At 55.4% G+C, this 23,789-nt stretch overlaps 1 protein-coding gene across 1 annotated transcript in view; it reads left to right on the forward strand.

Moving 5' to 3' along the window:
* The window catches only part of ACAN (aggrecan), a 39,189-nt gene extending 16,163 nt beyond the window's left edge, over positions 1 to 23,026 (forward strand). Inside the window, exons 11-19 of the mRNA XM_047086814.1 lie at positions 3,229 to 5,642; positions 5,694 to 7,233; positions 8,087 to 8,200; positions 16,920 to 17,033; positions 20,062 to 20,220; positions 20,598 to 20,680; positions 21,253 to 21,397; positions 22,333 to 22,515; positions 22,950 to 23,026. Of these exons, the coding sequence (XP_046942770.1) occupies positions 3,229 to 5,642; positions 5,694 to 7,233; positions 8,087 to 8,200; positions 16,920 to 17,033; positions 20,062 to 20,220; positions 20,598 to 20,680; positions 21,253 to 21,397; positions 22,333 to 22,515; positions 22,950 to 23,026 (4,829 nt within the window). The remainder of the gene's footprint in view (positions 1 to 3,228; positions 5,643 to 5,693; positions 7,234 to 8,086; positions 8,201 to 16,919; positions 17,034 to 20,061; positions 20,221 to 20,597; positions 20,681 to 21,252; positions 21,398 to 22,332; positions 22,516 to 22,949) is intronic.
* The last annotated feature ends 763 nt before the right edge of the window (positions 23,027 to 23,789 follow it).

The following is a 23,789-nucleotide window of genomic DNA, read 5'->3' on the forward strand; positions in this document are numbered from 1 at the left end:
CTAGCTGAATGTGCTGCTCTGGGCAACGTCAGCCCCCGCAACTGGCCTCTAGGACAACGGTCAAGGGAAGAAAGGGGCAGCCTTGTTCATAAAGCACCTCTCACTCTGTCTTCCTGCATTTACACCCCTACCTTCCAGCCTTTTAAAAACTCTCTTGTGGGAGGATCTCTAATAGAGGGGTGAGGACCCAGAGGGGTAGTTGAAAGTGTGACCGTGACCTGTCTCCTTGCTTTGTTCCTCCTCCTATGCGACTCTTCTGGGCCAGGCATCCCCAGCCAGAACTTCCTGAGCCCCATCTGTCCTGATAAAATCAGATGACACTCGATGGGATGAAAGTTTCTAGGCCCCTCACCCTGTTGGAAAAAGTGTTTTGTGGCCATAAGGGAAATGCTGGCTTACAGAAAGATTAACAGGTTTCCTCACTGCAGACCTTCTCAGGGCTGTTGGATATGCTAATATTTATTTATATATTTATATTTTGAGAGAGAGAGAGAGAGAGAGTACCAGCAGGGGAGGGGCAGAGAGAGAGGGAGAGAGAGAGAATCCCAAGCAGGCTCTGCACTGTTAGCACAGAGCCCGATGTGGGGCTCGAACTCATGAACCGTGAGATCGTGACCTGAGCTGAAATCAAGAGTCGGACGCTTAACCGGCTGAACCACCCAGGCATCCCCGCGTAAGGCTGAATTAAATGCACAGTAATGTGTGTGTGCTTAGTAGAGTCACCTCACCCAGGGGCACGTTCATTTGAAGGAACGAGTCCATCAGAGCTTCCCAGTTCCTCATCTAGTCACTCAGGGCACTGTTCCCCAGCAGTTCAGCCGTGCTCGGCGCTCCTCTGGGTGCTAGAAAGGCAAAGCCTGGCCTCCCTCCATGCCAGAAGGTGAGGGTGTGTCAGTGGAGCAGGTGGGATTCTGGCCCAGAGACCTCACCCAGCAGCCACACCCGTCTGTGACCCTTTCCTTACCTCCCCCTTCACCAGGACAAAAATAACAGTCCTCTTTGGCTTGAGTGTGTGGCTTGGCACAGTATCCTGGCAGCAGCTAGTGGGAGTTTCCACGGGAAGGGGCTCCAACGGACCCATAGAAACATTTTGCAAACCGGTTCCCTACCACCTTGCTGATTGACCATATCGGGAACCATCTGTACTGTTATTAACTCTACATCCTTTTCTTTAAATTGACTTGCTTTTAAAAAGAAACCTAACAAAATGGGGCCCCTGGGTGTCTTAGTCAGGTAAGTGTCCGACTTCGGCCCAGGGCATGATCTCATGGTTCGTGGGTTCGAGCCCCACGTGGGGCTCTGTGCTGACAGCTCGGAGCCTGGAGCTGCTTCGGATTCTGTGTCTCCCTCTGTCTCTGCCCCTCCCCCTCCCCTGCTCATGCTCTCTCTCAAAAATAAATAAGCATTTATATACATATGCCCAACTAAAGTCCTCTTGAATGCCACGACTGCTATCCTGAACCCCCTACCCACCGCCAAGATTCTGCCTGGAGGGATAGCACCCACTGTGCTCAGGCTCTCTACCTAAGAAATGAGCCCAGCCTGGGTGGCTCAGTCGGTTAAGCGGCCGACTTCACCTCAGGTCATGATCTCACGCTCCGTGAGTTCGAGCCCCGCGTCGGGCTGTGTGCTGACAGCTCAGAGCCTGGAGCCTGTTTCAGATTCTGTGTCTCCCTCTCTCTGACCCTCCCCCGTTCATGCTCTGTCTCTCTCTGTCTCAAAAATAAATAAATGTTAAAAAAAATTTTTTTTAAAAAAAAAAGAAATGAGCCCAAAGGAAACGCGAGGTCCAATCCCAGCTAGGTTGTTTTTAAATGCCCAAGGAAACAACATGGAAAAAAAAATAATGCAATCATGATTATTTAGCATGATGGGGCTTCTTTCCTCTGTTTTCCAAATCCTCTGTAATAGCACTCTCAGAACTGAAAAAGTTGATGTACTTGATGTATTTTTGCAAACAACACCAGCTGGCCTCCCCTGCCTTGAAGGGATGGTTTTGGATGAATGATTCTCAAACTTGAGGGGTCATCAGTGTTGTCAGGGTTCGGGGGTGGGGGAGCTTATTAAAAGATAACATGCTGGGGCGCCTGGGTGGCACAGTCGGTTGAGCGTCCGACTTCAGCCAGGTCACGATCTCGCGGTCCGTGAGTTCGAGCCCCGCGTCGGGCTCTGGGCTGATGGCTCAGAGCCTGGAGCCTGTTTCCGATTCTGTGTCTCCCTCTCTCTCTGCCCCTCCCCCGTTCATGCTCTGTCTCTCTCTGTCTCAAAAATAAATACACGTTTAAAAAAAAAAAAAAAAGATAACATGCTGGGGCACCTGGGTGGCTCAGTGGGTTGAGCATCCAACTTCGGCTCAGGTTATGATCTCACCGTTCGTGAGTTCGAGCCCCGTATCAGGCTCTCTGCTGTCAACCGGTCAGCATAGAGCCCAGTTCAGATCCTCTGTCCCCTTCCCTCTGCCCCTTCTCTGCTTGTGCTCTCCCCAAAATGAATAAATATTAAAAAAAAAAAGACAACAAGCTGGGGTGCCTGGGTGGCTCAGTCGGTTAAGTATCCAACTCTTGATTTTTGCTCAGGCCATGATCTCATGGTTCCTGAGATCGAGCCCTGGGTTGGGCTGTGCACTGAGTGTGGAGCCTGCTTAAGGTTCTCTCTCTCTCTCTCTCTCTCTCTCTCTCTCTCTCTCTCTCTCTCTCCTCTCCCTCTCCCTCTCCCTCCCTCCCTTTGCCCCTCTTCCCCACTCGCACTCTCTCTCTCTCAAAAGAAATAAATAAACATTAAAAAAAAAAAAAAAAGACAACATACCGCCCCCACCCCAGACTCCCTGAACCAGTGGGACTGGGGTGAGATCTGAGAATCTGCTTTTCTATCAAGCTCCCAGACAATGCTGGTGTTGCTGATTCAGAGACCACACTTTGGAAATCATGGATTTAGATAAGAGATCCGAGTATGGAGGTGCCTGAGAGGTGCCCTTGATTACTTTTCATGGGAGCCAGGCCCCTACTTCCATGGGGATGACATCCCCTGGAGCCTCACAGAGCACAGCGACCAGGTGAGGCGCTTCCTGGTCCCCTCCTTCTTTGCCTTCCCCAGACACTGAGCAAGGCTCCACTAGAAAATGTCTAAACACACCTCTCAAGCAACATTTTGCTGTGGAAGGAACGAGTGAGCTTAAATAGGGCAGGGTTACTAAATCCACACCTCATCTTTCTTCTTCCTTTCTTACAGGGATCCCTCCAACATGGCCTCCCACCAGCGCAGCAACAGAGGAGAGCACAGAAGGCCCTTCTGGAACGGAAGTGCCCTCGGCCTCGGAGGAGCCGTCCCCCTCGGAGGAGCCAGCCCCCTCGGAGGAGCCCTTCCCCTGGGAGGAGCCATCCACACTTGCCCCCCCAGTGCCCAGTGGGACTGAACTGCCAGGCTCTGGGGAGGTATCCGGGGTACCCGAAGTCAGTGGTGACTTCACAGGCAGTGGAGAAGTTTCAGGACGTCTGGACTCCAGTGGACAGCCCTCAGGGGAAATTTCAAGTGGACTGCCCTCTGGAGATCTTGACTCCAGTGGTCTCACCTCTGCAGTGGGCTCAGGCCTGCCTGTGGAAAGTGGACTGGCCTCCGGGGATGAAGATAGAATTACAGGGCCCAGCATTCCTAAAGTTGGAGGTGAGGGCCTGGAGACCTCTGCCTCTGGAGTAGGAGACCTCAGCGGGCTGCCTTCTGCAGAAGGTCCAGAAGTCTCTGCCTCTGGAGTAGAGGTCCTCAGCGGGCTGCCTTCTGCAGAAGGTCCAGAAGTCTCTGCCTCTGGAGTAGGAGACCTCAGCGGGCTGCCTTCTGCAGAAGGTCCAGAAGTCTCTGCCTCTGGAGTAGGGGACCTCAGTGGGCTGCCTTCTGGAGAAGGTCCAGAAGTCTCTGCCTCTGGAGTAGAGGTCCTCAGCGGGCTGCCTTCTGCAGAAGGTCCAGAAGTCTCTGCCTCTGGAGTAGAGGTCCTCAGCGGGCTGCCTTCTGGAGAAGGTCCAGAAGTCTCTGCCTCTGGAGTAGAGGTCCTCAGCGGGCTGCCTTCTGCAGAAGGTCCAGAAGTCTCTGCCTCTGGAGTAGAGGTCCTCAGCGGGCTGCCTTCTGCAGAAGGTCCAGAAGTCTCTGCCTCTGGAGTAGAGGTCCTCAGCGGGCTGCCTTCTGGAGAAGGTCCAGAAGTCTCTGCCTCTGGAGTAGAGGTCCTCAGCGGGCTGCCTTCTGGAGAAGGTCCAGAAGTCTCTGCCTCTGGAGTAGAGGTCCTCAGCGGGCTGCCTTCTGCAGAAGGTCCAGAAGTCTCTGCCTCTGGAGTAGGGGACCTCAGCGGACTACCTTCTGCAGAAGGTCCAGAAGTCTCTACCTCTGGAGTAGAGGTCCTCAGCGGGCTGCCTTCTGGAGAAGGTCCAGAAGTCTCTGCCTCTGGAGTAGAGGTCCTCAGCGGGCTGCCTTCTGGAGAAGGTCCAGAAGTCTCTGCCTCTGGAGTAGGGGACCTCAGCGGGCTGCCTTCTGGAGAAGGTCCAGAAGTCTCTGCCTCTGGAGTAGAGGTCCTCAGCGGGCTGCCTTCTGGAGAAGGTCCAGAAGTCTCTGCCTCTGGAGTAGAGGTCCTCAGCGGGCTGCCTTCTGGAGAAGGTCCAGAAGTCTCTGCCTCTGGAGTAGGGGACCTCAGCGGGCTGCCTTCTGGAGAAGGTCCAGAAGTCTCTGCCTCTGGAGTAGAGGTCCTCAGCGGGCTGCCTTCTGGAGAAGGTCCAGAAGTCTCTGCCTCTGGAGTAGGGGACCTCAGCGGGCTGCCTTCTGGAGAAGGTCCAGAAGTCTCTGCCTCTGGAGTAGGGGACCTCAGCAGACTGCCTTCTGGAGAAGGTCCAGAAGTCTCTGCCTCTGGAGTAGAGGTCCTCAGCGGGCTGCCTTCTGGAGAAGGTCCAGAAGTCTCTGCCTCTGGAATAGGGGACCTCAGTGGACTTCCTTCTGGAAGAGAAGGTCTAGAGACCTCTGCCTCTGGAGTAGGGGACCTCAGCGGGCTGCCTTCTGGAGTAGAGGGTCATCCAGAGACTTCTGCTTCTGGAGTAGGGGACCTCAGTGAATTTTATTCTGGAGGGGAGGGTCTGGAGACCTCTGCTTCTGGAGCTGAGGAACTCAGCGGGTTGCCTTCTGGAAAAGAAGACTTGATTGGGTCAGCTTCCGGAGACTTGGGCTTAGGCAGAATACCTTCTGGAACTCTAGGAAGTGGGCAAGCTCCAGAAGCAAGTGGCCTTCCATCTGGATTTAGTGGTGAGTATTCTGGGGTGGACCTTGGAAGTGGCCCATCCTCTGGCCTACCTGACTTTAGTGGACTTCCCTCTGGATTCCCAACCGTCTCCCTAGTGGATACTACATTGGTGGAAGTGGTCACAGCCACCACTGCAAGTGAACTGGAAGGGAGGGGGACTATTGGCATTAGTGGTGCCGGAGAAACATCTGGGCTGCCCTTCAGCGAGTTGGACATTAGTGGGGCAGTTAGCGGACTCCCGTCAGGAGCTGAACTCAGTGGCCAAGCCTCTGGGTCTCCTGACACCAGTGGGGAAACATCTGGATTCTTTGGTGTCAGTGGACAGCCATCAGGATTTCCTGACATCAGCGGGGGAACATCTGGGCTTTTTGAAGTCAGTGGGCAGGCATCAGGGTTTTCTGGGGAAACATCTGCAGTGACTGAGCTCAGTGGACTGGTCTCCGGCCAACCGGATGTCAGTGGAGAAGCTTCTGGAGTTCTTTCTGGCAGTGGTCAACCATTTGGCATAACCGACCTGAGTGGGGAAACATCTGGGGTCCCTGGTGTCAGCGGCGCGACCTCTGGAATCCCTGACCTGGTTCCCAGTGCCGTGAGTGGCAGCGGTGCATCTTCTGGCATTACATTTGTGGACACCAGTTTGGTCGAAGTGACCCCAACTACATTTAAAGAAGAAGAAGGCTTGGGGTCTGTGGAACTCAGTGGACTCCCTTCAGGGGAGGCAGGTCTGTCAGGCACATCTGGGATCGTGGATGTCAGTGGACAGTCTTCTGGAGCAGTTGACTCCGGCGGGTTTACCTCCCCGCCTCCAGAATTCAGTGGCCTGCCAAGTGCAGTAGCTGAGGTCAGTGGAGAATCCTCCGGGGCAGAGATCGGGAGCAGCCTGCCCTCAGGAGCATATGACGGCAGTGGACTTGCTTCTGGTTTCCCCACTGTGTCTCTTGTAGACAGGACTTTGGTGGAATCTGTAACCCAGGCCCCAACAGCCCAAGAAGCAGGAGAAGGGCCTTCGGGCATTGTGGAACTCAGTGGTGCCCATTCTGGAGCACCAGACGTGTCTGGAGACCATTCGGGATTTTTGGACCTGAGCGGGCCGCAGTCCGGGCTGGTGGAGCCCAGTGGGGAGCCATCAAGTACTCCGTATTTTAGTGGGGACTTTTCTGGCACTGTGGATGTTAGTGGCGAATCTTCTGCGGCCACGGGCACCAGTGGAGAGGCCTCAGGACTTCCAGAAGTCACTTTAATCGCTTCTGAGTTCGTGGAGGGTGTCACTGAACCAACGGTGTCCCAGGAACTTGCACAAAGACCCCCTGTGACACACACACCCCGGCTTTTCGAGTCCAGTGGAGAAGCCTCTGCGTCTGGGGAAATTAGTGGAGCCACCCCCACGTTCCCCGGGTCTGGGGTAGGATCGGTCCCGGAATCCAGCAGCGAGACACCTGCCTTTCCTGAGGCTGGAGCGGGGGCGTCTGCTGCCCCTGAGGCGAGCGGAGGGGCTTCCGGGTCCCCTGATGTGAGTGAAGCCACCTCCACCTTCCCCGACGCTGATGTGGAGGGAGGCTCAGGCCTGGCGGTGAGCGGCAGCACCTCAGCCTTTCCAGAAGGCCCCGGGGAGGGCTCGGCCACCCCGGAAGCGCGGGAGGAGCCAACCACCACCCACGATGTGGGCACAGAGGCATCGGGCTGGGCTTCAGCCACTCCGATGGCTTCTGGAGACAGGACTGAAATCGGCGGAGACCTGTCTGGTCACACGTCAGGGCTGGACGTGGTCATCAGCACCAGCGTGCCAGAGTCTGAATGGACCCAGCAGACGCAGCGCCCTGCAGAGGCACACCTAGAAATCGAGTCCTCAAGCCCCTTGCACTCAGGAGAAGAGACCCAAACAGCCGAAACAGCCACCTTCCCCACAGATGCTTCCATCCCAACTCCTCCAGGAGGGACAGATGAATCCACGGTAACCGTTGCAGGTATTGTTGGGATTTCTTTTTTTCCTTAAATGTGTTCGGGGAGTTCAGGCTGTAGCATAGTAGGAGGCAGTGTAAATTCAAGCTTCACTACAGATTAGCTGTGCAGTCTCAGGTAAGTTTCTTAACCTCTCTGAGCCTCCCCTGTAAAATGGGAATAGTACCAGGGACTATTAAACAGGATATAAATATATACCGAGCAAGCACTTAGCGTCCTGCTTCTCACATGGCACACACTTAGTGATTAGTGGTTGTTACTGTTACAGTGGCGTTACATCACAAGAACATTGATATGTGAATTCAACTATCTGTACTTGGCAGAGGGAGAGAGGAGGATGACTGTTTACACGATGCTAGAAATTCTACTCACGCCCCTTCCCCGTGGAGTTTCTCTTTCTTCGTGAGAGGAGAGAACGAATCTGATGACATCTATGCCCAGATATTTATTTCGTGTAGGGATAAGACCTGCACAATTTAGGAAAGTATGAAGTGTCATCTTGGCTGTCCTAAAGTGTCATTTAGTCCCCACCCCAGTACAGGCGACTTCTCTGTACAATGGTGATGGTCTCACCTCGACGCAGCCCAAGCACCAGGCACTGGAAGCCGATGATTTTCCCCTGCTTTTTGCCTTGGGATCCCTTGCCCCTCCCTCTGGGCCGAGAGACCTTTCCCGGTCAAAGAGCCCCACCCCCTCCCCCAGGATGCTAGGGCTAGGTGCCCAAGAAGGACAGAGACTGCAAAAACATGCTGACCCAAAGCAGCCTTGTGGGCTTCAGGGGTCCTTGTGCCCCGACCTTGAGGTCACAACCCCAGGCCGCTGTGTTCTTGACGCTCAGCGCCTCCCTGAGAGCCGCAGCCCCTGCCAGGTCCTGTGCCAAGGAGCCCTGTGGCAGTGCAATCTGCCAGGAGACAGAGGGACACATCACATGCCTGTACCCCCCTGGCCCCACCGGCAAGAACTGCAACATAGGTAAGACCCTCATCGGCCGTGGGGGTGCAGGCAGGGGCAGGAGGGCGACTCCTTCGTCCCTAGAAGGGGCCACAGGTCAGAGGAGGCAACCGAGGCCAGCGGAGGCTCGGGCTTCTCAGACCGGAGAGGAGAGGTATGCAGTGACGCGTCAGTGTAGAAGCCACAGGGTAAACATTCTACTCTACGTGGAGTTTAGGAGATAAAGTTCAAGTGGTTAAACTAAAAGGTAGTTCATCTTTTTGTTAAGCCAAAGATTGTTTTTAAATTTCTTTAATGTTTATTTTGAGAGAGAGACAGACAGAGCATGAGCGGGGGAGAAGCAGAGAGAGAGGGAGACACAGAATCCGAAGCAGGCTCCAGGCTCCCAGCTGTCAGCTCAGAGCCCGACACGAGGCTCGAACTCATGGACCGTGAGATCATGACCTGAGCCAAAGTCGGATGCTTAACTGACTGAGCCACCCAGGCGCCCCAAGCCAAAGATTGTTTTATGAGTCAAACACAACATATGCTTGAATTTTGAAGGGAAAACATCACTTCTGAGAAGTGTGGAGCGAGGATGTAGACGGGAAAGAGCAGGTCATGCCTCCGAGAGGGCTGTCTTGCATCGGGCCGAGCCACCCTCTCTGGGAAAGCGCTGCAGACCCCTCCGTGCCTGACCCTGGGTGGGGTTCGGGTCCCCTTCTTGCCCTGAGGGAAACGGCAGGCAGTACTTACTTGTCACCCCCAGCTCCAGGGTTCACGGTGGCAATTCGGCCGTGACCTGGCAGCCCCCTGCCCCTGGGCACCCACCACCCTGGGGCCCTCTGTCCTTAGCCATGGGTGAAGCAGCTTGTGGGACAGGTGAGGAGCCTGGGGAGTCCTCTGACTGGAGGTGGCGCCCCGAACGAGATGATGAGAATCTACCCGTGTTCCCTGAACACTTGGAGGTCTGTGGCCATGCGAACACTTCATCTTGTCAGATCGCCACCCGGAAGGGAAGAGATGCCCAGTTACCTCCAAGCTCATTCTCTTGGGTTGGGTCTCCGCACTGCCCCCACGCCCTCACCCCAGCCTCTGTCCCAGGGTCTTTCCTAGGACAAGTGCAAAATCAGAGCCATGAGTCCTGGGGGGGAAGCAAATACTACTAGACAAATAGGGCTGGGCACCTATCCTCCGGTAGCCATTACATCGTGCACAAGGAAAGATTTCTGTGTTTGTATATATTGACATATATGTAAATACCTCCTAATATATGCTCATGTAATACAAATATGCTGTATATACACAGCATACACAGGAAATATTCTGTATAAACAGGCACTAGGTTGACTATGAATTCACTCTTTTCTCCACCTGGGTCAGCCTCTGGCCAAGTGTCAAGGCCGTGACTAAGAGCACTGGGGGCCTCTGTGGCCAGAGGGGTGGACTCTCCTAGGACAGTCCTGGCCCTGCCACCTAGGAGGCAGTATGTCACAGGGCCACAGTCACCTCAGGGGCTAGAGTCACGTCCCTCGTCATCCACCTCGATGGGAGGGCAGGGCACTGCCTCTGTCCTGAGAGAGGCTGCCCCTGCAGGAACCCTGGGGAGGCCCTGTGTGTGTGCTTTCCAGCCAGTGGGGCTCTGACTCCTCGGTCAGCAGTGGGAATGGCTCTGTCTGTCCTGTGAGTGGCAACCCTGGCGGACATCATGTCTGGTGTGCAAGCACTTCCTCCCTCCGGGTGTGCGGGGGGGGGGGGGGGGAGGACAGCAGGGCCGCCTGTCTTGAGTGAGGTGTTAAGGGAGCTCAGCCTGAGTCGGAGAGGAGCAGACTCGGAGCCCAGCAGCACTTCCTGGACAGTCGCCAGGACCAGAACGCCCTCGCCCTCTTTTCGTGTCTTCTGACACCTCCCTCCATCCTCAGCAACTCCTTCCCTAAGCAAAAACGGGACACTGGGATCAGAAGTCACAGCAGGGCTCATGAAATGAGAAGTAGGTGGCAATCGACCCTAATTGATCTGCTGGAAGGACAGCCCTTCTCTGACCGGGTGTATTTCCAAAGGGCTTTCTTCCCCACGACTTCCTCCCAGACAGCTCTGTGGGTAGCTTGGCAGTTATCCCCCTTCGAAACGGAAGCACAGAGCGGTCAAGTAATTTCCCTCACCCCTTTGAGTGAGTCAAATGCAGAACAGGGGTCTTCATTCACTTGTTTAACACGCTCAGCCAAGTAGGAAGCTCCCTCTTGAACATAATAATCAGTTGCCGGTCTTAAAGAGCCGGAAGATGAACTTCAGGGCGACCAGAATGGAGAGAGGTTTTAGAAGTGGGGCTTGGCCAGTGAGAAACCCACAGCCAAGCCCTTAGTACCTTGTTTGTAATAGGGTCAATCAAAGGTAGTGGTTCTCAGCTTTAGAAAATTCTGAGGCCTGGGGTCCCACACCCACAGATTCTGATTGAAATGGTCCTGTGACCTTGGCACTGGGTTGTTTTCTTTTATTTGTTGTTTTTAATGTTTAGGTGGGGGGAGGGGCAGAGAAAGAAGGAGAGAGAATCCCAAGTAGGCTTCTCCCTGTCAGCGCAGAGCCCGACGCAGGGCTTGAACTCAGGAACGGTGAGATCTGGCACGGGCGGGGGTTAAGACCACCCAGGTGACTCCACTGTGCGGTCAGTGCTGAGAAACTGAGGAATAAGGAATACCTGAGTACAGCATCTGGCCCAAAAAAGTATTAATAAAAATTACTTCTGCTTCCCCATCTCTTACTCTGCTGGTTAGGGAAAGCTTTATCATCCCAAAGAGCAGGTGTCGAGGATGCTTCCGAAAGGCCGGAGGAGCATGCTAATCTCCACAGGTGACCCACTGTTGTCCTGTGCTGGGACTGGGAAACACAAGCTGTTGAAAGACTATAGGTCAGTGTTCTCCAGGTGCTGGAATAATGCAAGCTATAGCATTATTCCTGTGGCAGTGTTTGAATACTCAGGGTCATCTTTCACCTAATAAGTGAGGTTGGAGGCTGTGTTTCGTCCTTAAAAGAAAGTATTTGACAGTTGCCATCAGCTTGTTTCGTCAACATGCCGTAGACAAGTTCTTGACAAATTATTCATCTGTACTCTTGATGACTATTCAGATTCTTTAGCGATTAGAAGCAGGGCTATGCCACTCCCATCCACTTAAAAAGCAGCAGCGGGGCCACCTGGGTGACTCAGCCGGTTAAGCGTCCGACTCTTGACTTCGGTTCAGGTCACGATCTCATGGTTTGTGAGATCGAACCCTGTGTCAAGCTGTGCGCTGAATGCAGAGCCTGCTTGGGATTTTTCTCTCTCCCTCTCTCTCTGCCTCTTCCCCTGATCACACTCTCTCTTTCTCTCAAAATAAGTAAATAAACTTTAAAAAAAAAAAAAAGGCAGCAGCATCCGCCCCACCTATGTTGCTGACATTTGCTGAGCTTTCTGGCTCGGAGGTTTTAAACCCTGTTGCTCCTTGGAATCACCTGGATGCTTTTTTAAAGTCACTGCACCTGGGCCCCACCTGGAGCTACTCTGATGCGATCATTGGTCTGAAGAGGGTCTCTGGCATTGGTATTTTTTAAAAATCCTTTTTAAAGACGTGTTAACTACAGGGTGTAACTACGTGTACACCCAAGGTGGGAACATGCTACCTCACGTCCAATTTCCCGGCCATCCCCGGTGCCGGGTGGATTTCTCTAAACTCTGGGGTTGGAAGGGCGTGAACTTAAAATTTAATCAGCCTCTTTTCGGTCTTAACCACCATTCTCCGTTTTGTAGGCTTGAGACTCCGATCTATGATCTGACACGGTCTCTTCCCCTAGAGCAGAAATGTTTGAAGTTCAGCGAAATCTTAGCCCTGGGTGGGGAAAATGCTTTCAAAGCAAGTGAAAATACAAGGTTACAAGTGAAAACACGAATCACACCTTCATGACTTGACGTAACTAAAAAGTCTACGGGCAGGTTTTAACAGGGAATTAAGGTTGGCCCTTGAATAGCACTGGGGGTTGGGGGTGCAGCCCCCATATGGTCGACAATCTGCGTATAAATTCTGACCCCCCCCCCAACTACTAATAGCCTACTGTGGACCAGAAGCCTTCGTGATAACATAAACAATCGATTAATACTTATTTTGTATGTTCTGTGTATTATATGGAACTCTTTTTTTTTTATGTTTTATTTATTTTTGAGAGAGAGAGAGCATGAGCAGGGAAGGGCAGAGAGAGAGAGGGAGAGAGGATCCGAAGCAGGCTTTGTGCTGACAGCAGTGAGCCCAATGCGGGGCTGGAACTCACAGGCTGTGAGATCACAACCTGAGCTGAAGTCAGACGCTCAATCGACCGAGCCACCCAGGTGCTTCTATGTATTGTATTCTTATAATAAAATAAGCTAGAGGAAAGAACATCATGGGGGGGCGGGCACCTAGTTGCCTCAGTCAGTAGAGTGTGTGACTCCTGAGCTTGGGGTCATGAGTTTAAGCCCCACGTGGGGCATAGAACTTAATTTAAAAAAAGGAAAATTATAAGGAAGAGAAAATACATTTACAGTACTGTACTGTAAAAAATCTGCATGTAAGTGGACGTACACACAAACATGTTGTTCAAAGGTCAACTATAATTGAATTTAAGAAGCAGGATATTAAAGTTACATTCAAGATCAACCTTTAGAAATATAAGACTTGATTGTACAATTATAGCATACTGTTTAGTGATGTTTATTTTTTTAAGTTTGTTTATTTTTGAGAGAGAGAGAGAGTAGGAGCAGGAAAGAGACAGAGAGACAAGGAGAGAGAGAAAATCCCAAGCAAGCTTCACACTGTCATTACAGAGCCCAGCATGGGGCTTGAACCCACAAACTGTGAGATCATGACCTGAGCCAAAACCAAGATTGACTGAGCCACCCAAGCGTCTCGTTATGGTTTTTTTTTCTAAGTTTTTAAAATTTATTGTGTGGGAGAGAGCAAATGGAAGGGGCAGAGAGGGGGGAGAGAGAATCCCAAGCAGGCCCTGCACTGTCAGCACAGACCCCAATGCGGGGCTCGAACTCACGGACCATGAGAACGTGACCTTAGCTGAAACCAAGAATCCGACGCTTAACTGACTGAGCCACCCAGGCATCCCCTATCCTGTTTATGTTAAAAGCAAATTGGAACTGACAAATATGTTCTTGCAACCCTCCTATCAATTGTGATAGACCAGAAAGCGAATGTATTTACTTGGGTCTGTCCATCTGATTGATCCTAGGTCTTTGCAGGGTGCAGAACATCCCACTGGGTTAAGAAATGGTCTCTGTGCTTCTTGAGGGGATTTTCTCCCATCTTTGTCCAGGAAAGTTATGTCCAGGATCACCACATATAGCTGCACAGGTTGTACACTGAACAACTTGAGGGTTACCATTCATATCACAGTCTTTATGATTGGCAACCCCTTCAGTTGGGTATCACCTGAGTAAAAATACCTGCTGTCACTCAGCCTTTTCTATGAGCCAAATAAAGTCCCTCTCCCTTGGAGGGCCTTAGGCTCTGACAGGAGCAAAAACCAGACAAGACCCATTCAGCATGGAGGCCTGAGGTCTCCAATTCAGATGCCAAAGTGATCACTTGGAAATATCTTTATTCCCCTTGCCTTTACCGGGGGATTCTCTGTTATTTTCTCCCCTAAGTTGGAGGTATCTCTAGAGGGCCTGGTTCCGGAACAAATCATCCCTTTTGGTGATAGTAGTAGGGAGAGGACTCAGTTCTGACACTCCCCAGGGTTCCTGCTCAGAGATGACAGGAGAGCCCTTGGCCGGTGCAGCAGAAATGGTAACGAGGCGCTGAGATCCAAGACTTCAGTGTCCCTCTCCCTCCCCAGGGGACAGAGGCCCAACTTCCAGCCTCAGTGTCGGATTCTTCCACCTCTTCCAGTCTGTCCCCCTGGCTTACCTACGTGGGCAGGCCACTTCTCATGTTCCCCTACCTGTACTGTGACATGTGACACCTGTGCCCCATAGGGCTCCTGGGAGGGTCACGTGTGGGGGACACTTAGCATCTGGCTCAGGGAAGATTGTGAAAGACCGGTTCCTTCTCTTTCCTCTCTTCCTTCATGCGGTCTGCCCGTTGCCCAAAGCCCTTCCGTCCCCCGCCCTCTGTCACCCTGTCTGGGGTCCCCCATTCTGTGCTCAGCCCAGCTCAACTCCTCTTGCGGTTCCAGAAGATGAGCAATGTCCCAACTGCCCTTCACAGAAAGAGGTGGGCACTGCCAGGCCGCGGTGGCTCTTCCAGCCAGAGGGAGAGGAGATGGGGCAGGACAGGCCTGCGGGGCTCCCGGGAAAGCCCCACAGGGGACGCTCAGCCCTCTTCCTCCGGCTGAAGGCCCCCCCGCTCTAAACTGCCCAGCTGGCACCCACGGGCTCTCTGGTCTTCTCATTGGTGAACCCCGGGCCCTGCACAACACAGCTTCTGAACCCAGGAACTGGTTCCCCGAGTTGCGGTCTCTCACCCTGCTCAGATTGTGTGCCAAAGCCAGGAGGAAAAGGACACTGCCGACCCCCCACCCCCACCCCCCGGGGCCTCAGGCCACCTGGGGGCCAATGATGTGAAGGGAGCCACTTGGCCTGACTTCCTGCCCCTCCCCCACGGTTGGCCAGAGGCCCCAGGGCCGATGTCTGGCTCTTCTCCCACAGGCCACTCCTGTCCCCTGCTCTGTAGAACTGCTTTAGCGCCTACATTTGCTTAATCCCCCCTCGCCCAGGTGCTTCCTGTGACCCATAATGACGCTTAGTGGACAAAAGAGAACAGGGGCTCTCCTGGAGCCGGAGAGCAGCCCCAGCTTCCGCCCAGCCCACCGGCCTGACCTATTGCTGCTACTGCTGCTGCTGGGAATCCTGGTGCATGCTGGGAATCCAAGTGCATGCTGGGACTCCAGTCAGTTCCTCCATGCATTTTGGTTTCGCTTGGAACAGTTCCAACCTTGGAACTGTTGGTTTCTAGTCCGTGGTGTGCACTCCCCGAGATGAAGGTAAGAACTCCGTGGGAAGAGAGAGACTCCTGAGGACTTGAGTGCGTGGGAACCGGCCACCCACTGCACAAACCCAACTCTGATCCTGAAGACGTCTACTGTGCACCAGCTAGCAAAAAGGATCCACAAGAAAGTGTTCTTGACTTCTTAGGAGGGGACTGACTCTGAGGTCTAGGCTGCTGCTATGAGAGGCGAGAACTAATCCTGGAACATGCGCAAGACGCTGCTCACGTGGACGCCACCCGTGGATATGTAGGGTCCTGAAGGTGCTACAAACACAGCTGCACACACTGAGGCTTTGCCATATATCGTGAGGCCCCATGAGCCAGTGGCACCCATTCATTGAAGCATCTTATTGACCCCCTGGGAAGAAGAGCTTCATAAGACCTTTTAGCAAGTTCCCAGGGGAAGCACCCCAGAAAAAAACCAGCAGCGGCCTTTATGATATAAATACGAAGAGAGTAAAAGATCCCCAGGTCTCTGGCTTCTCAGAAAGACACGGAAAAACTGGATTAGGAGATCCAGTTCTCACCTTGGCTACTGGATGAAAATTTGAGGCGAAGACCAATGACTTAACAGCTCAAGTCCCACAAAGAGGTTGGATCAGAAAGAACATCTTGGGCCCGAAGAACAGAAGGGAGGAAGAGTGTGCCTGGGAGGAATAAGCCTGCCGTACCTCAGGGTGATGGGTGGCCACTTACGAAGTGGCTCACCAACTTTATTTATTTATTTATTTATTTATTTATTTATTTATTTATTTATTTGAATTCGAGATTGCAGGGGAGAGGGGCAGAGGGGGAGAGAGAGGGGGGGGGAGAGAGAAAGAGAGAATCTCAAGCAGGTTCCATGTTCAGCATAGATCCCAATGCGGGGCTCGATCCCACGACCCCAGGATCACGACCCAAGCTGAAATCAAGAGTCACATGGTCAACCCACTGAGCCACGCAGGTGCCCCAGTGGCTCCCCAGCTTCAAACACTGGTTTCCCACTGGCCAGAATGAAGCCTCTCTAGAAACTGTGACTCACTGGAGGTGTCCACGTTCTAAGGCCCTAAGCTGGAAGGAACATGGGAAAATGTTGGGCTGGTTTCTCTTCCTCCCGTGAAGAGAATGATGCTGGCTTCATCTTTGTTAGATACTCTAGAATCTGATTTACTGAAGACAACGATGGTATCTGCAACCCCCCAAAACTGAAGGAGTCTCATGAGCATATCCCATGGTGCCGTTCTCTCCTGGCTCAGTACCCTGCAGACCACTTCTGGCTTTTTGTCCTCGTACTCCATGCATGGCCTTGCCCTCTTGCCTTGGTTCATAACTACAGAGAAGATAGGAAAAGAAAAGAGTTCTAACCAGACTTCAACAACTTGACCTCCAGGGTCCTCGCTCACCACCATGTTCAGAGCCAGTTCAGACCCCGAGGCCTCTTGAAATAGTCACCAGAGAAGGCATCTTGGAGGAGCCGTGCAATGGGTGTTTGCCTTCAGAAGCACCAGATCTCCTCACCACGGGGAAACCTGGCTGCGGTGCTCCCAGCTTGCCCGTCGAGAATCACACACATCCAGGAAAACCCTTGTTGGATCTTTGGCTCAGCGCTCCAATATGGCGGCAGCAGCAGCAGCAGCAGCAACAGTTCTTAGGAAATCCAGCCACCCCTCCCAGGGCTCTGGAGAGCAGCAGGGCTGGCCACCCGTAAAGAACCTACAATGCTTTCAAAGCTGGAGTTGCTGGCAGGAGTCCTAATGGTGGCCCTTGGTTTCTTGCAGACATTGATGAGTGCCTCTCAAGCCCTTGTCTGAATGGAGCCACCTGCGTGGACGCCATCGACTCTTTCACATGCTTATGCCTTCCCAGCTACCGAGGGGACCTGTGTGAGATTGGTACGGCCGTCTCGGCTTCAGCTAATGTTACTAACTGCTGCACCCCCTCCTTCTCCTTCACCCTTCCCTTCTAACCACAGGCTCTGGGCCCTGGCTGGGGGCCCCCAAGGTCCCTCCAGACAGCCATTTCAGGGGCCACGACCGAGAAGCCTGCCTCACTCACTCCCACTCTTCCTGCTGTTCCTTGTGGCAACCCTCCTCCGGGGCATTGGCTGATCTGACCGCAGGAGAGACACGCAGGCCGGGCCAGCCTGCACTTTGGAAGGTGGGGCTCTGGGGGACCTTTAAAACACTAACCTTCTTCAGGGCTTCCAGACCTGCTGAGACGGCATCAAGGTCGGTGCATGCATCAGACTAAGAGGACAGAGCTGATCCCGTGCCCTTGTCTTGAAGGAAGCTATGGGTGGAAGTAATTAATTGGTTCTCGCTCCAAATGACACCAAAGATCTTCCAGCAGTCGAGCATGCGTCTGCCCGCTCTATTGCCCTTGGGACCTCCACGGCCCCTCTGTGGCCTCGGGAGCCACCATGCCACACTGGCCACGCCGCCTCTCTCTTCTGTGGCAAGAGCTGTGTTCTGTCTGCCTGAGAGCTCCCGTGTCAGCAGCAGGCTCAAGTCATGCTTGAGCAGGGACTGCTGCCCGTCACCTTGCCACCACCACCATGACAGCTGCCATGTCAGTCAGTGCCACTCCGGCCCATGCTTCCTTCCCCCCCCCCGCCCCCCGCAAGGCAAAAGGCTGGCCAGAGAAGACAGAGCCTCACTGCAAGGGGCAGGGGCTGAGTTTCCCCCTCCTGGGCCTTGCCAACCCCCTGCTCCTGCACCTGGGCCGGGCTCTGCCAGGGGAGCTGTGTGCCCGGAACTTCCCAGGGCCGGCTGGAGCCCTCGGCTGTCTCGCCTCTGGTGCTCCTGGTCTGCCCCCTGCCCTCCAGGATCTCAGGGCCATCCCCACTCAGAAAGGGGGAGATGGGGCTTGTAGTTACTAGTTGCAGTAACCCCCACAGAACTAGAAGCGTGCCGGGGTCCAAAACCATTTTCTATGACCCCTCAAGCTAAACGTCCCAGAAACTTCCAGAAAGCAGATGAAACTCCTGGGCAATCTCCCTTGGGTCCTAAGCAGGGTGGGGAGGAGTTTCGGATTGCATGTTCCTCGGAGGCACCGCTAAGGTTACGGGCCGGTGGAGGAACTCAAGGCTTCTGGAAGAAAAGGCCCGGACCCTCTTCTTTCCCTGCCGCCTCCCACTCTCCACCTCCGCCCCAGGAAACTGGTGCATGGGGTCTTGGCCGGGGGCTGGGAGGGAGGGGAGAGTCATAAGGCTTCTCTCCCCAGGATATCAAAATATTTGCGCAGAGGACAAGCATCTGGCGCGTCCTCACGGACAACAGCTCTTAGATGCCAGACCAGGAAAGGAGGTGCTCTGCCAGACTGGAGGCAGGGTCTCCACGGGGCTCTGCACTCTGGCGGGGCACAGAGACGGTGCCGGGTCGCCCAGCTAAGCCAAGCCAGGCTCCGTCTCTTCTCCCGGTTCAGTCCCGCGGGTGTTTCATGGCTCGGCTCCTGGCCCTGCTGCTCCTTCCGGGCTCCCTGCAGTTCGGCCAGTGTCTCCCCAGAGCCACCATCCTGCATGCCCCGCACCCTCCCAGAGCAGCTGTGGCCTCCGGGTTTGCCTGCTCAGCTCGGCCCTCAGGCCTTCCAGCCCTGGAATGAGGTCTCTGGTCTCCCCCGGACGCCGAGCTACCTCTTTGCAGGCACCTTCTTTCCAGACCTTGGCCTCGCTCCGTGGAGGAGCAATTGGCTGCAGGGGACCGGTGACCTTCCCCCCAGCCCTCCTGCTGCTTGACCTCTTCTCCTCAGGCTGCTGGCCTCTGCGTGTCCTCTCTGTCTGCCTTCCCCTGCGTGTCTGTCTTTCAGTCCTGCCAAGCACCCGCCCCTCAGCCTAAGCCTCCTTGCCCTCAGGTCCCGGTCCCCCCCATCCTGGGTCAGCCAGCCTGTCGGTAGCACCCAGTAAAGGAGGCTCCATTCAGCTTGAGGGGTTCCTGGCCCTGCACTTGGCCCCCAGGCCTGAGCAGCAGCCCTCCCCACCCCCAGGAGGAGGAGGAGGAGGGGGTCTTAGAATTCCCTCTGTCTGCTGGTGTGCTGTCTGCTGTTTAGCAACTGGCTCCTGAAGAGGAAGCAGGAGCCCTGACGCATAGCGCCTGCCGATCTCCCAGGTTTATAACACTCCTGCCAGGACCAATTTCCGGCTACCAGTGAGATGTCGCTGGGGGCAGAGATGGGGAGACGCACTCCCAAGAGCCGGCTCCTGCCCCTGCCTCCGTCCGTCCCCTCAGCCTGCTCCAAGATCTCTAAACCAGTCCCTTCCCCTGAACTCCGAACCCATTACCCACATAGGTTCGTGAGGAGAGAAGCTCCTCCCTCTTTTCACCTGCTCTCCAGAAATTAAATAAAAAGCCGGGGCCCCTGGGTCAAGGACCCCGGGTTGGCTACCTCCTCCTCTGAGAAAGAGGCAGATATCCTGGGCGCAGCTCAGATAGACAGACTTAGAGCTTTGGGTCATCTTTAAACCCAAAGCAGACTTACTTCTGTCCCTCTGTCCCCACCCGAGGTGCCGTTTCACGCCCCCGGCGCTGCCTGCAGCTCCCTGCCTCCCTCACACACTCCCTATAGCTCCCTGCTTCCCTCCCCGGGGCTCCTGGGAGCCTCTGACCCATGTTGGGCCTCAACCTCAACACCTCCCACCTCGCCACCTCTTTTCTCCAGCCCTGCAGAGCAGAAAAGCTCTGGGGTGGGGTGGGGGCAGAAGGCGACATCAGAGAGAGAAAGGGTGGAGATGTGCTCAGAGGCTCTGGGGCTCCGGGGCCAGGCCTTCCTGGCTTCCAACTTCAACCTCATCCGTATGGGCCTCTCCCTTCAAGGACGGACACTGAAGGCCGGGTGGATGTAGGAATCTGGCGAAAGACTGGCGGCACTGGGCACGCCCAGTCGGCCCCGGGGCCTCTCTCTTCAAGCCCCCGACCTGTGTTGCAGACCAAGAGCTGTGTGAGGAGGGCTGGACCAAGTTCCAGGGCCACTGTTACCGCTACTTCCCCGACCGCGAGAGCTGGGTGGATGCGGAGAGCCGGTGTCGGGCACAGCAGTCACACCTGAGCAGCATTGTCACCCCGGAGGAGCAGGAGTTTGTCAACAGTGAGTGCGGCGGGGCCTCACCCGCCAGACGTCAGCAGACTTGGACCCAGAGAGGCCGCAGGGGTGGGAGGCAGGGGGGCGGTGCAGGGAGGGGCGGAAGGGTGTTTCCGCAACCAGGCCCGCACCGGAAGCCCACCACGTGCCACGGTCAGTGCCAGACTAAGCCCGTGGCTGTCACCAGTCTTCACCAGCTTGGGTGGTGGCCGAAGTGCACTCCGGACGTGCATGTGCTGAGAGCCTTGTCAGGGCCTTAGAAGTAGGTGACGTGTTCCCAGGAGCCCGCCTACCCCCTGCCACCCCTCCATCCTCTCTGCCTCGGTTTCTCAGACACCCTCAGGGTGTCCAGCGCCGTGCCCAACACCCACACCTCTCTCTAGACAACGCCCAAGACTACCAGTGGATCGGCCTGAACGACAGGACCATCGAAGGGGACTTCCGCTGGTCAGACGGACACTCCTTGGTGAGCCCCGGGAAGAGTTGGTGGCCCAGAGGAGGGGAGGGAGCAGAGACCCCCAGAGAGGGACATGGTCAGACCACATACACTCACTGAACAGCTGCTGGGCCGGAAGCCCTGGGGGCAGGGACCGTGTGTGGTTCATCTCTGCCTCTGGCCCAGGGCCGGGCAAGTCGAGTGAACACCGACCTGGGAAGAGGGGGACGAGGAGGGCAATGATGGAATGAAGGCACGCCACCAGAAGGGCCACGTGGAAGCTTTAGAGGGCTCCCTTGCCCGCAGGGACTCGAGTCTGCCCGAGGAGGCGGGCAGACGGAAAGCAATATAGATGCCAAGTAGACAGTACACGTAGTCAGCGCTGCAGGTCAGCCGAGGACATCAGGGAAGGCTCCCTGGAAGAGGTGAACGGCCACAGAGCCATGTCTCTACCGCCCAATCCTACCTAAGCGAGGCAGCAGTGAGACCAGCCCCTGCCGGAGGGGGAGCGGCATGGGCTCATGGTGAGGGACTGAGAAGAAGGCGGCGTCAAGCTCCTGCCTTATCCTCACCCCTGCCCCCCTCCACCCCACCCCCGGCAGCAATTTGAGAACTGGCGCCCCAACCAGCCGGACAACTTCTTCGTCAGCGGAGAAGACTGCGTGGTGATGATCTGGCACGAGAAGGGAGAGTGGAATGACGTTCCCTGCAATTACTACCTGCCCTTCACGTGTAAAAAGGGCACAGGTGAGCAACCACCTGGGAGGGGTCCGGCCTGGTTGGAGTCAAGACTTTCGGCTCCTGCCATGGGACCTGGGGGGAGTCCCCCTGTCTCCTGGCTGCTCATGGCCCTTCACCGCCGACCTGGGGGGTCTAGTGTCCCAGGGCCAAAGACAAGAGCAGGTCCACTCCTAGGGACCGTTGACAGGGACAGGTGATGGTCACAGGCTGGAGGACAGACCAGCCCCTACACACACACACACACACACACACACACACAGTCCCCTGGGCACCAACACAAGAAAGTCACCCACGATGGCACATGGGTGGGGAGCCCCATTCTCTTTGGTTGTCAGGCCCCCATCCTCAGCTCAGAGTCTGGGGATATTAGAGGTGCTGGTAGAACATGCCCCTCCTTTCCGTCCCTCTTCCCTATACTGGCTGTTTTCTTTCTTTCTTTCTTTTTAATGTTTAGTTATTTTTGAGAGAGAGAGAGAGAGGGAGACAGAGGTTCGGAAGCGGGCTCTGTGCTGACACCAGAGACCCTGATGCGGGGCTCGAACTCACGAACCGTGAGATCACAACCTGAGCCACCCAGGTGCCCTCCTATACCGGCCGTTTTCGTAAAGAAGTCGCAGAAGATCTGCCTGGCTTTCCCCGCCGTTCCCACCTTTCTCCGTCCCTGTTGTCTTTTCCTCGCCCCCTCAAGACCCTCCTTCTATTCCCACCCTGCTGGTCTAAATCACTGAGAACCCCAGACATTATAGCCAGTGGTTTCCAGATTCTCGGCACGGCGTGAAAATGCCCCTTTGCCAGCCACCAGGGCTGGTGGCCGGGTGTCCAGGCTCAGTGCCCCTTCCTTGGGCTCTGGGCTGTCTCATGGCAGCCACAGGGGACCATGCGGGCTCATCACTGGCATGCGTCCCTCTGAGAGCTCTTTCTCAAGGGTGTTTGCCCCTCAGTGGCCTGTGGAGACCCCCCGGTGGTGGAGCACGCCAGGACCTTCGGGCAGAAGAAGGACCGGTACGAGATCAATTCCCTGGTTCGGTACCAGTGCACTGAGGGCTTTGTCCAGCGCCATGTGCCCACCATCCGGTGCCAGCCCAGCGGGCACTGGGAGGAGCCTCGGATCACCTGCACAGACCGTGAGCATCACCCCTCTCCACCCTCGTCGGGCACAGCGTTAGATCCTGCCCCCCGTCCTCCTTCCTGTTCCGGCAGCACAGCAGCAGCTGGCCCTCGCCTGGGGATCCTGAACACCAGCTGTCTGCACCATCCCTGGGCTCAATCACACTCTCCCCCCCCCTGCCCTCAGGGAGGGCTCGCTTTCGGGCGAGGATGAAGGAAAGCGCAGGTGGCCCGCTTTCCCTTCTGACAGCACCTCAGAGCCCCTTTAGCCCAAGTTGGTGCCAAGAAAATATCAAAACCAGAGAGCGGGGAGGTCAGGTTGCCTCCTCGAGCCCATGCTTACTGCGGGGAGGGGAGGGGAGGCGACAGAGAAGGGGCGAGCGGGGAGGGGTGAGGCCGGCCCAGCTCCCTTCCAAGCGGTCAGGATTCTCCCGTCTCCCTTTCACTGCAGCCTCCACGTACAAGCGCAGACTACAGAAGCGGAGCTCACGGCCCGCCCGGAGGAGCCGCCCCAGCACTGCCCACTGAAAGCATCCCGGACGCGCCCAGGATGCTGAGCCCAGGAGCCTCGCCAGGCTGACATCCCACACGGATGGGGTCCTCTTCTTGTCGCTTTCTGTCATATAAGGAATTCCATTAAAGAAGGAGAAAAACAAATCCCACATTGTGTATGCACCCACCCAGCCCCCCACCCCCTCCCAAATCGCCAAAACTGCATCTGATTTTCCCCCCAGTGCCAAAGCCAAGCAAACGTATTGTAACCCGTGGACTGAGTTTAGAGACATTTCTTCGATCTCCCGTTGTGCCTTTCCAGGGACCAGCGCAGGGACAGGGGGAGAAGGGGAGGGGTTAAGTTAAATAAAGAAGATTATTTTTTGTTTCCTGACTTTATCCAAGAGCAGTGCAATCGTTGGTTCTTTCACCTCCAGGGAGAGCTAGGGAGGAGGGAGGGAGGGAGGGGCACGAAGAACTGGAGCCCAAACCGCAGCTGAATGTATTGGATGAGGACCCAGGAGGGCCGCACCATCTGCGTCCAGGAGGGAGAAGCCTGGGAGAGGGGGCGGGTTCCGCCGAGGGTGAGGGGGCAGGAGAGAGCCATGGAGGGATCTTCCGCTGCGTGGGGGCCAGGTTCCCTCCCAGGGTCCCTCTTCCAGCGTCCTCCCACCCGGGTCTGCCACCAGAGCAGGTGTCGATCTCGGCAGGGCTGGGTGGGGGGCACTTCCTTCCCAGGGGGAGTGCCCCCCACCCCCTCTCCCCCCTCCCCCACCCCCGGGACTGTGCAGGCACCAGA

Source organism: Lynx rufus, unplaced genomic scaffold (assembly GCF_022079265.1).
Source record: "Lynx rufus isolate CCGP_SWC_20201006 ecotype Redwood Valley unplaced genomic scaffold, mLynRuf1.p SCAF_21, whole genome shotgun sequence".
Taxonomy (NCBI): Eukaryota; Metazoa; Chordata; class Mammalia; order Carnivora; family Felidae; genus Lynx; species Lynx rufus.